The 12,406-nt window shown below is 36.5% G+C and overlaps 1 protein-coding gene across 1 annotated transcript in view; it reads left to right on the forward strand.

Annotated features, from left to right (window-relative positions):
* STK31 (serine/threonine kinase 31) overlaps positions 1 to 12,406 on the forward strand; it is a 59,667-nt gene that overhangs the window by 30,904 nt on the left and 16,357 nt on the right. The window contains exons 11-17 of the mRNA XM_015810564.1: positions 3,629 to 3,808; positions 4,999 to 5,115; positions 6,783 to 6,902; positions 7,202 to 7,333; positions 10,082 to 10,183; positions 11,473 to 11,553; positions 11,660 to 11,782. Of these exons, the coding sequence (XP_015666050.1) occupies positions 3,629 to 3,808; positions 4,999 to 5,115; positions 6,783 to 6,902; positions 7,202 to 7,333; positions 10,082 to 10,183; positions 11,473 to 11,553; positions 11,660 to 11,782 (855 nt within the window). The remainder of the gene's footprint in view (positions 1 to 3,628; positions 3,809 to 4,998; positions 5,116 to 6,782; positions 6,903 to 7,201; positions 7,334 to 10,081; positions 10,184 to 11,472; positions 11,554 to 11,659; positions 11,783 to 12,406) is intronic.

The raw sequence follows: 12,406 nt of genomic DNA on the forward strand, positions 1-12,406 counted from the left end.
GTCCCAAAAGCACATAGGAATCCTTCCACTCTCCATCTCCCTCCCTCCCTGCTTCACCTCCAGCCATTGCTGCCTTTTTTCATTCCTCTTGGAGGGTGACCCCTCCCCCACTGCATTTCTTGCCTATTTGCTGCTGCCAGCACAGGTGGCTGCACAGCAGTTGTAGATCGGCTCATGACTGGCCGGCCTGCTTGATCTCCTCTCCCCCTCACCCTCCTCCTTCCCCTTCGGTGCAGCTAGAGCTGATTCCGCCTCCTCCCAAGGCTGCTGTTTTTTTTCTCGCCCAAACTGCCTCCTTTTATAGCCTCTCCTGTCTCCGCCCCCTCCTCCTCCTTTCTCATGGGGGAGGGTGAGCCAGAAGTGAGTCCGGGGCCTTTGCCTCGCCCCAGCCACTCTGCAGCTCCAGAGGACTCTCTCACAGTAAGTCCTTGCCTGCACTGGCTCTTTTCCTCCCCCACTACACTTGGCTAGGCAGGACTGCGTACCACCTGCCACTCGTTAATGTACCACAAGTGGTACGCGTATTACAGGTTGAAAAGCCCTGTTCTAGTCGATCTTATCTGTCTTTGTTCTCTTGGTCTTGTTCCTTCTTCTATGTATGTATTTTTAATTTCTTCCTCTCTTGGTTTGATTGCTCCTTCTACTGCCATCTCTTCCTGATTCTTTGTTTCTTCGTTGTACCAGATTCAAAATCACCTCCTTCCATAAATGCTCTGTAGTTATCATAGAATTCCATTGCTTTAAGTGGCGTATCCAGTCTATATCTTTTCGTGTCCCAATACATTAAAATCCCCCCTGGAATCAGCCATCTGAAATTCATTCCTTTTTCAATTAATTTTCTAGTTAGAAACTGATATTCTCTTCGGGATTCTCTTATTCTCCTAGGGATTTGTTTGAGAACAACAATTTCTTTTTCTTTGTATTTCAAAGGTTCATCTCTTACTCTTCTCAAAATCTCACCTCTTATGGATCTTTTAAGAAATCTAATGTGTACTTCTCTGGGGACTTTATTTCTTCTAGCATAGTTTGAGTTGACTCTATAGATCTGATCTAATTCTCCTTCCATTTCCTGTTTCCCAATTCCTAATGCGTCTGCCAATAATTCCATTATCAGGTTTAGAAGGTCCTCTTCCTTATCTTCCATTATATTTTGAAATCTTAAAAAGTATGAGGCATTTTCCATTTCCATGACAACTATTGAGTCTTCTAATTCTCCATTTATTTGCATTTATTTCTGGTTTTCATCTTTTAAGTCTTCTACTTTCTGGTCAACCTCAGTTCATTTATCTTCTATTTTTTTGAATTCTTTGTTGGGTTTTTTGTAACCATCTGTTTGAAATTTTCAAATTGAGAGTCCATGTTATTAAATTTTTGGTTCATTTTATCAAGATCACTTTTCATCTCGTGGTTTCTCGTAGCTGCCATGTGAGTAGCAATTGCCTCTTGGATTGCTTGTAGTGTTGCTTGTGTTTCTTTTTGGAAGTTATTAGCTTCTTCTTGTTGGAGCATTGTATCAATTGATCTCTGATAAACTGGACTTGCAGAAGCAAAGGAGGGAGCAGAAATTACTTTTTTCCAGCTTTAGATAGATTTGGGACGCTCATCTTTATCTTTTAATCATACTTTATAATCCAACAGATAAATCAGAATTTGTAATCCAATAGGCTCCTAACAAATAGGAGAGGTAAATAGTAAAAATAATAAAAACAAAAAACAAAAAGGAAAAAATATACCAAAATTTGTAATTCAAAGTGTTCTGATAGTAGAAGTTTCTTGTTGTTCCCTCTGTCTCAAAACAGCTTGGAAAATTCCAGGTCAAGCTGTATTTGTAATCCAGGGAAGTCAGATGACTTCGAAACAACTTTTATTTGTAATTGTAATCCATCCTATAAAAAAGGCTAGATTTTTACACCTTTTTAAACAGCAAAGTGGGGCTGTCGGGATCTTGGGGGGAAGTTTGTTCCAGAAGGTAGATGCAGCTATGCAGAAGATACAGTTCTGGGGATTGAGAAATGACATTGTTTAATTAAAGGAATCCAGAGTATGTCAAACCTGCAAAATCAAATCAGATGGGTAAATGTTGTAGACAGCACCTTTCTTGGCGGCACCTTTCTTTTCATGCACTTCAGGGACTTTCCTATATTTTCTCTTATTTCCCACTACTACATTCTTCCTACAGATAATTATATCTATTTCTGCTTTTCATTATTTTCAAATAGTATATAGTAGCCATTCACATCCATGAAAGTCTAGTGCATGTTGTGCTATAGTGTTAGAACTGGCAAGCTTTAAAACATGAAATCAGCCTTAGGACCTACAGTCTTTTGGCATTTTTCATCTACAAGCATGAAGCAACTAGATGAGTTGTTTCAAATTTAAATAGTCCTCACAACCATTTGTTCAGCAACCATTCAAGGTTGCGATGTCATAGAAAGAAGGCATTTTAGATCGATGCTCAAAGTTATGGCTGTTGTAGTGCCTTCATGGTTAAATGATCAAAATTGGGAACTTGGCGGCCCACCTGCACTTAGGATTGCAGCACTGCAGCTCACCCCACCTACCATTTCCCCCCCTCCCCTATCTTTGCCATTTTGGTCCCCTGCTGACCTTTGCAACCACCTTGTTCCCAGTGTTGACGAGGTCTGGCTGCTGGCTTTGCATACTGGAGAAGAAAAGGCTTAAAGGAATTCAAGCATGTCAAAACACCCCTTTGCACTGGGGAAAAGAAGAAGAAAAAAACTTAAAGGAGCCTTTTCTGCAGTGAGCTGGACAGAACTGGGGCTGCTCTTGCCTTTTTTTCCTTTTTCACAAAGCAAAACCAACCCCATAAACCCATGGTGAAAAGGAGCATTTTGGTGCACTCCGATTTCACTAAGTTGCTTTATGTGTGTTTTTTCTTTTTTACCATATTAAGGCCTGCCAAGGCTGGGCATGCCTTTTGAATAGCAGGAGCAAGAAGGCAATGTTGAAGGTCAACTATGGTAGTTGAGGGCAGGGTGGCAGCAGTCTCAGAATGCAGGTTTGTGAGGGTGACTGGGACCGAGCTAGGGCAGCTGCAGCTTCCCAGGGTGTGGCAAACTGTTGAAGCCATGTGGTTCTGTGACTACTTTTGTGCCTCAAGGCAGGGTGCAGAGATGTCATGGGGGGGATAGCTGGTTGGGGAGAGTTGGAAGCAATCCCCTTACTTTACTGAAACTTGGGACCGGGAGGGATGAAGACCAGAATAGCTTGGATTAGTATGGTTCTTGGTAATAACTAGCAAAATTTAGGTTGTAGTCACTAAGTGATGTGGTCATGTGATTTTTTGTTTTACTGCCAAATTGCTTAGTAACTGAAACATACCAGTTGTGACTGTAAATTGAGGACTACCTATATAAAAATATCTTTTATGCATATTTGGAATTCTCTTCTTTCTGATGTGTAGATAAGCAATAATTCCTCCTCTTCCTGATATATATAGGTCAGAAATGAAATTTGGCTTATGAAATTTGCTGCTTCAGGTTTTGCTCCATATAGTTACTAGAGGAATCAGCATAAAGCCAGAGGAGCTTGTTTTGTTTTATAATGTGTAATTATGTTCCTTTGTTGCTATTATCTTATTTTCTTCTTTATCTATTTTGATATTCAGAAGTTGCAAGGATCTTTGGAGGTGGTATATGGACAGGCTGATGAAGCAGAGGGTTCAGAAGAAGTATTTGAAGAGTTCTTTGAATGGAAGAATGCTAGGTTGGAGAAATTCAGTCGGATTAGGAATGCTACAGATACTTCCTTACAAAATCTTGTATTAAGTTTCAGCAGCATAATTCAGGTAAAAAAGATATATATATATATATATATATATATATATATATATATATATATTAAAAAGCTTTGTGTTCAAATTATGATTTGCAGCTAATTTACATTTATATTGAAGGTGTGTTTGGAGGTTCTGGTCTAATTCTTTCTAGATTTTTTGCATCAGATAAATTTGCAACTTTTCAGCACTGCAGCTAATAGTCATCTGGAGAGAAAGGAATCTCATTAAAAGGCAGTAAAATGTAGAAAAGCACCCTACTTTTTTTTTTGCTATGTGTACTGCAGTTGAATACAAACAAGAAGTTAATTGTTGCTTTTGTGAAAAATATATTGAGAGATTCAAAATGGAACACTTCATTATATAAAATAACCATTAATATTTGATCAGAGAATTGTTGGTCCAAAATATTTTTTTCCAGGAGAAAATTAGTACCATGATTACATTTAAAATGACAGCTGGGCTGCATTCATGTCTTGCTGGGGAATAATATTCAACTCTGATTGACAATATGAAAAGGAATCACACTGATTCTTAAATTGTTAAAATGAATGAATATCTTTTCATGGGGTTTGGTCTAGAAGAAATTGAGGTGTTTCAGCTCCCATTCCATTGGCTTGGAAATATGATGCAAACATACTGCATATCCAAATACACCAAGGAGAAAGCATGATCCAGTTTTCAGAGGCAAATTGTGTTTCCTTGAGCATCTTTCCAGTTGAGCTATAGCATATTCTTTCAAGTACCAGATAACAAAAACAACTGATTGCTGTTCCCCTCTTGTCATTAGAAGCGAATAAGTGTGGAACAACTATAACATAGCACTTCTGTAAATTTTATTGGTGCATGGAATCTGGTGTTGAAAGGGGCTTTTCCTTGGTTATAAAAAAAGTAAAAAAAAAAAAAGAACTTTAGATGATGCAGAGAGATGGATTTAATCAACTGGAACTTCTTCAACTTGAGTGTTGACAAGCTGCATTGGAGTGTGATGGCTTTATGTACAAGTCAGTATTGACAGTAATTTTTGGAGGACTTGGCTATTTCTTCTTTTGCTTTCTTGCTTAAAGAGATAGAGATTGCTTAAGGCTGAATGGAACCAGTTCTAACATTGCAGTTTTCTCATTCGCTATTAACTTTTTGAGTATTACTTTGCAGACTTGATTAATACTTCTTTGTTTGTGTCTCTTTTTTTTCCTGTCAAGTTTTTTGATATAGGGTCAGCTGTATTAATGAAATCCAAGGATGTAGGTGTCAATGTAGATGAAGTTCTTAAGAATGTCGAGCTTGATATGTCACAAGAATTTGACATGTTTTTAACAGTAAGCTATATTTCTATATTTTTCCTTTCACATAACAATATCAAAAGTGCTTTTTTCAAAAGGCAACTGGGCTGTTTTTTCTTTTTTCAGACAAGAAACTTCATCAATTGTGATGGGGGGTGGGGAGAGGGATGGAGGATAGATACTGACAATTGAGACTGGGTGATGGGGGATGGAAGGATATTAATTAAGGAGAATATTTGTAGCTCAGGGTTGACATGATGGGTCTTTGGTGCTCTGTGAACTTGCTTGTTTTCTTGTAGATGTTTCATTACCCAAACTAGGTAACATCATCAGTCCTAGCGCTGATGATATTACCTAGTTTGGATAATGAATTGTCTGCAAAAAAACAAACAAGCTCAGTGAGAAACAAGGATGGAAGAATGGGGGGGGGGAGGAATCGGGGAGGAGAAATACAATCCTTCCCCCTCCATCTAGTCATAACTATTCTTCCATCCCAATTATTGTTTGATAGTTGTCAAGGTTGTAGCTGCTCCTCATCTTGATTTCCAAGATTATTCTCATAGTGCGTTACCATAAGAGTCTGCCACATCAGTTACTTCTTCCCAATCATGGAATTAATATTGTATATCATGAGGCACCATATAGGGGTTTTGAAGTGATTTAGTTTTGAAGAGTACATAGCAGTTGTTGGTAACTCTTTAAAGAAGCTGTATCTTCTTCTGGGTTCACATGGCTATCCTCTACAGCTGCAGCACAATCTCAGAAAAATACATCGAATTTAAGAAGGTGCTGACAACTCTACATTCCAAAGCATCCTCAAATCCAGATCTCCGCATAGCTGGAATAGCAGATGTGCTAAATATTGATAATACATTTTAATGTAATAAGATTTTTGTAACACAATAGAAGAGAATTTTGAAAATAATTTCATTACCTTTATGTGCATTAAAAACTTGGTTAAACCCCAGGTCTTTTTATGCAAAGCAAGTTGCTGTTAGTTTCTTGAAAAAGGTTCCAACTTGCTTCTCCATTTTTCTTCAAACTTGGAGAAAAGGGCCAAGGATTTCTCATATTCAGTTCTCTGTATTTAAAAATATGTGCACTTCCTCTTTTAGAAAAGCTTCACCTCCAAGACATCATCTACTAAACATTAAAACACAAATTGATTCAGTAGTAAGACTATATCACAATGTTTGTAATAAAATATTAAAGCCATAAAGCTAACCATAGCAGAAGAAACACAGCATAGCATACAGGTGGTCCTTGCTTAACGACTATTTCTTTAGTGGCTGAAGTTCCAACAGTGCTGAATGACTGGTCCCCAAAATTAGAAACATTGCAGCCCCCCTTGGCAATCAGGTGATCAAAATTTCTCTTTTACTCTGATTCAATTGCAAAGATGTGAATGCTTGGCATTCATTTATTGAGCTCCTCTTGCCACACTCAGCCTTGTAACCTTGATCAAGAAGTATGGATGTAAATTGTGTGGAGGATTATATTTCTGTTGTGTTACTCTAAATGGGAGAATCGTATTTATATTTGTGAGAATTTGCTTTATGAATGGTATATTTTCTACTTTATCAAACAAAAATTGATAACCCATCATATATTTCCATTTAGAATGCACTTCATATTTTTAAAATCAACAAATTTTGCAATGTTGTTATTATAGATATTTATTGTTACTCTATAATTCCTTTCAGGATTTAGATGAAAAAGACAAAAAAGTCATCTTAAACATGTATAATGTGGTTATGCAGAAGGTCCTTCAAGAACAAGATCTTATAAATGCAGTGAATCAAAAATATCTTGAAAGTTGTGAGGTCAGTTGTCTAGCTGCTTCTTTGTCATATCCTATAATGTAGAACGTCATTAACAGCTTTTTAAAAGATACTTATGCATCTTTTTGAGTAATTTCAGTAGGAAAAAATAAAGTTTAATGAGTCATATAAGAGTGCAACCTAGCCTTTATGTTCACTTTTATCACTTAAAAATGTAATCTGAAAATGTTAACACTTATATTGTAATGCAATTTGTGTATAAGGAGTAATATTCCTCAAAGTATAGGAGCTTTTTCCATTTTGAAGAAATCTTCTCATTAATAGTGTGTTTTCTTTTTCAGTTCAAAAACCAGATTGTGGAATGGCTGAATATGACTCCTAATATTGATGATTTGTTACTGATAAAGAAGAGAATGAAAATCATAAAGGCACAGCTGAGGTGGAAATTAGTAGAAAAAAACAACTTGGAAGAAGTATGGCAGTGATATTTTAATGTTTTAAGATTATTATTTCTTATTTTCCATAAGAAATGGTGGATGATGACATAAAAAATGTTGCTTTCTAGCTCTGGAGAAATGTTGTTAGGGACATAATTTATTCATATAAATCCAAATGAAAGCCAAAAGGGATTTATTTTAGAACAAAGTTGGAAAGAAACAGATTTCTAAACAATTTATTTTGCACTTAGTGTTTCACATTGCTAATGCTCCTCATTCTTGATTATTGCAATTTAAGAAAGTACATAATTTCTACATGTATTATTGATTATGCAGTTAAAAACAACAGATACTCCATTTGTCTTGCAGCAGGTTATCATAACTCCGAAATGGATACATTACAGTATGAGATTGAAAAGCTGTAAAATGTTGATTGTATAGTTAATGTAGAATTGGGATGAAAGAGTTATGAGGAGTACACAGGAATTAAGAAACATGAAGGGAGATACTGAATAACAAAAAGCACTCAAAACTATATAAATACCCAGGGAGAAATAGGGCTAAAGTGAAGTACCACCTCTAGGGCTAATCCAAAGGTCTGTTTCATTCAGCATCTAATTTCAAATAATGACTAAAAAATCAATCAGTGCCACATGACAGCAACAAAAACTACAGTAGTTCTCAGCCCCACCTCTAGTCTTGAAAATTTAAAATACCCATATCCTCTGTCAATATGTCTGATAGAATTAATATAATCATTCCCAGTATTTTGGCTTTCAGATCCTTATTTGTACATGGTGTCTTTGTGGCTGGAAGTATATTGCAAACTGTGTTTAACAACAGCTGCCATCACCTACAGCCATGTTGGCTGATACTGCTGGCAGTCATAAAAGCTGGGATACAACTAATTGAGAACGTTCCAGATTGTAAATTCAGCAGAATAAGTAGATCCCACAGATTTAGAAACTGCAAGCTTAGAATTATCCCTGGTTTACAACATTCTGACCTCTAGAGAGATCACTTAAAAGAAAAAAGCCTCATGTCAGTTCTAGAAGCATAAGCATTTTGTGTCACATAGACATAGAACCATAGGGCTGGAAGGGACTTTGGAAATCTTCTCCAATACCTGCCCAAGGCAGGAGACCTTATACTATCTGGGACAAGTGGATGTCATCTTTTCTTGAAAACCTTCAGCGATGAAGCATCCACAATTCCGGGAGGCAAGCTGTTCCATTGATTAATTGTTCTCATTGTCAGGAAATTTCTTTGGGTTGGATCTCTCTTTAAAAGTTTCCACCCATTATCCTGCTCTCAGGTGCTTTGGAGAATAAGTCAAGCCTTCTCTTGACTGCCCCTCAAGTACTGGAAGACAGCTATCATGTCATCCCTAATCTTTCTCTTTATTAGGCTAGATGTATCTATTTCTCTTAACCATTCATCATATAATTTAGCTTCCAGATCCCTTATAATCTTTGTTACTCTTCTCTACATTCTTTCTAGGATATCAGCATCTTTTTTGTATAGTGGTAACCAGAAGTTGACACAGTATTCCAAGTGTGGCCTCACTATTGCAGTATAGAATGATGGCATCGTGTCTTGTGATTGTGATGATGCAGCTCTGTTGATGGAGCCTATGGTTACATTGGCTTTTTGGCAGCTGCAGCTTACTAAAGCTCCTTTCATTGGATAGTGGCTGGTAGTAATATAAATGGGAGGTACTATGGAGGCCATTTAGTTCAACCCTAACACTATCTAGATAAATGGCTGCAGAGCCTTTGTTGAAAAATTTGGTGAGGGAGCATTTGTCTGAAATGGTATAGGGTTTCCTGCCTGAGCAGGGGGTTGGACTAGATGACCTCCAAAGTCCCTTCCAACTTTATTATCTATAACCTCGGGATAAGGTTGTTCTACTGTTTAATAGCTGTTATTTGTAAACCACTCAGAAAGCATTGAAAGCACTATGGAGCAGTATATAAGTGCTATTGCTAATGCTATAGTTAGGAAATTTCTCCTGATGAGAGTTTGGATCCTCTAGTGGGTTCTCAGGAGCTGAGGAGAATAAATCTGTAGACTTCTAGACCTCCAAATCTACAGTTCCCAAGTGTGTGCCTTGCGTGCTGCAGTATATTTTAAATTTGGACTTAACTATTTAATAAAGGGGACTATTAAATATTTATTGTGGCCTAATGGCACTGTGATTATTATTGTCCTTAGTGTCCTTAGAGACTCAAAAATTATTGAGTCTCTAAGAAAACTAAACCAAGAAAGTTTGGGGATCTCTGTTCTAAGTCCTTTACCATGTTCATTGCTCTTCTCTGTGTACTTTCCAGTTCTAAGCTGTCCTCCTTAAATTATGGTGAGTCAAACTGGAAAAATATTCCAGGTGGAGTCGACCAGTGCGGCATATAATAGAACTGCTTTGTTTGATGAATAAAAATGTTTCTTAATCCTTGTTAATAGGTTTATGAGAGAGATCTCATATTAATTGTTATTTGGCCATGAAACTGAATCTGTGTTTCTTCTGACAATCACCTTTTGTCTCAAGAGTACCTTCAGTATGTAAACAAAACAAAAAAACCCTGAAAGAAATTGGTATTAACTTGATCAGGCAAAAAAGGAGCAGGCACATTTGATACGGTGACTGGAAATTAATGTAATTTCAGATACAAGAGGGAATGGGAATGTGAAGAGAAAGTAAATAGTATACTCAATTTACGATGGGTATATTCCCAGGTGAAAATAAGGCTTTAATTTTTTGAAGTAGTAATTTTTAAATTTCTGCAGTCTGATAATTATAGCACGGATGAAATGGTGAAAATAAAAGAAGAAATCAATGCTCTACAGGATAATGTATTTCAGGAAATATATAAGGAACAAGAAGAATATGTAAGTACTCAGTTATATTAGCATCTATGGAAAAGTCATTTTCTGACCCTGAAGTTCATTTTAGGTAATATATGGTATAATGCCTATGAAATTAAGACAGATGTCAGTCCCTTCATCTCAAGCAAAATTGTGACCTTCTGTGTCATATAACCCAAAGACTAGTAGAGCCAAATTATACATATTTTTCATATTTATAAATAGATATAGATAAAACAGAAAAAACTGAACTTTTGTTCATGTTCCTCCTAAATATATGTCCAGAAGGAAAAATTGAATATCTTGGTCAGTATTTTAATTTATTTACATAAAGAATTTATGCGGCTGTCCACCTCATCCTAGTGACTCTGGATACTAGGAATACAAAAAACACAAAATAGAAATAGAAGAAAATAAGTATTTTTTTCAATTTTAATGGATATATTATCTGATGCAAATAATACTCTAATCTTTTGAAGTAATTTTTAAATTTATGCAATACCATTTGATGAGTACAGTAGTTTTGAAATAGTAAAAATAAATACAATGCTACCGAGTCTGCAAACACGGTTCAGATAAAATGCACCCCAAAACATACGTATTGGCCTCAGCTAATATCCTGATCACTGGCTGTTCCATCGTACAGATTAGAGAATTGCTCTCTGGTTTACCCCAATAATCTTTGGCATTTTTAAAGTGTCCTATTATATGGAACTGTAAATGGCACTAGATGGAAAATAGATATATTTTAAAGAAGTTGGCTAAGGATCAGTACTCATGACCTTTTTTCTCTCAAAAACTGCCTTATTTGGGGAACAAAGCTAGTACTGGGTACTACCACCTATATACAGGGATATTTTTCCTCTGTTTTTGAGAATCAGTTTATTGCTAGATTTAGTGTCAGTTACCATCAAGAAGAAGCTAATGGTTCCCCATCTTGTTATAAACTCAAATAAAATGGGGTTTCCACCTGGCTTTGTTCTTAAAATTACAGACAAGAATGGTTGATTGTGCAATTATCTATGCTTTGAATTCTCATCACATGCTTAGTTAAAATAGCTATAAACAAGTAGAGATGCTGCTCTACCGAAGAATGAAGACACAAGTGGAGCTATGATGATGCCATTTCTTTGGGACAAAAGAGTTGCTACAGAACCAGAAAGTTAAATCTTCTGCATTGAAGGTCCATGAATATTTACCTGCTGATTGCAGAGTCGTCATTGTGATACTACAGAAAAAACATGCTTCCAACATACTGCTGGATGTTGTTTTAATATTGTAATTGTTACTGAAGACTTTTTTTTCTAATTTAGGAAAAGCTTAATCATCTAGTTCAAAAATATTTCCCTGAGCTGCCACTCCTTCATCCTGAAGTAGGAATTTTGAAGTATATGGTAAGGTTTTTGTTTCCTTTACAAAGCTAAGATTGATTGAAGTAACTTTGACAAAAGGTCTATGATGCAAAACTGAGAATAAGCTGTTTTAATACATATTCTCCAGAACTCAGGAGGTTTGACTGTCAGTTTAGAACGTGATCTCTTAAATGCTGAGCCAATGAAGGAACTGAGCATAAAACATCCTGTGATGTGCTCCACAATTCAAGGACAAAAGGTTCTCCTGAAGGTATGGTTTCTGAATGGTTAGCTTGTCGTCCCTCCCCCCCCTCAAAAATTACTGCTAATAAAAGACAAGCCTTTAGGTAGGTTTAGGAAATATTAAAATAGCCGGGCTTATTTTGGAGCTGGAAACTACTACATTTATATAGTGGATATAAAAAGTCTATAAACCGAGATGTAAAAAAATCAGACCAAGATAAGTCATTTCAGAATTTTTTCCATCTTTAATATAACGTATAAGCTGTATAGTTCAATTGAAAAACAAATCTTTTTTGGGGGGAAAGGTAATAATAAAAAACATGGTTGCATAAGTGTGCATGTCCTTAAAGTAATACTTTGCTGAATTACCTTTTGATTTTATGATAGCATTCAATCTTTTGGGCTAGGAGCCTACCACGTGGCACCTCTTGCTCTGGGAATCTTTGCCCATTTTTCCTTGCAAAAGCATTCCAAACCTATCAGATTGCAAGGGCATCTCCTGTGCACAGTCCTCTTCAACTGACCTCACAGATTTTTAATTGGATTTCAGTATGGACTCTGGCTGGGCTATTCCAAAACTTTGATCTTCTTCCAGTGAAGCCATTCTTTTGTTGATTTGGGTCATTGTGTTGAAAGGTGAAATTCCTCTTTG

The sequence above is a fragment of the Protobothrops mucrosquamatus genome, unplaced genomic scaffold (assembly GCF_001527695.2).
Source record: "Protobothrops mucrosquamatus isolate PMUCROS unplaced genomic scaffold, P.Mucros_1.0 scaffold12, whole genome shotgun sequence".
Lineage (NCBI taxonomy): Eukaryota > Metazoa > Chordata > Lepidosauria > Squamata > Viperidae > Protobothrops > Protobothrops mucrosquamatus.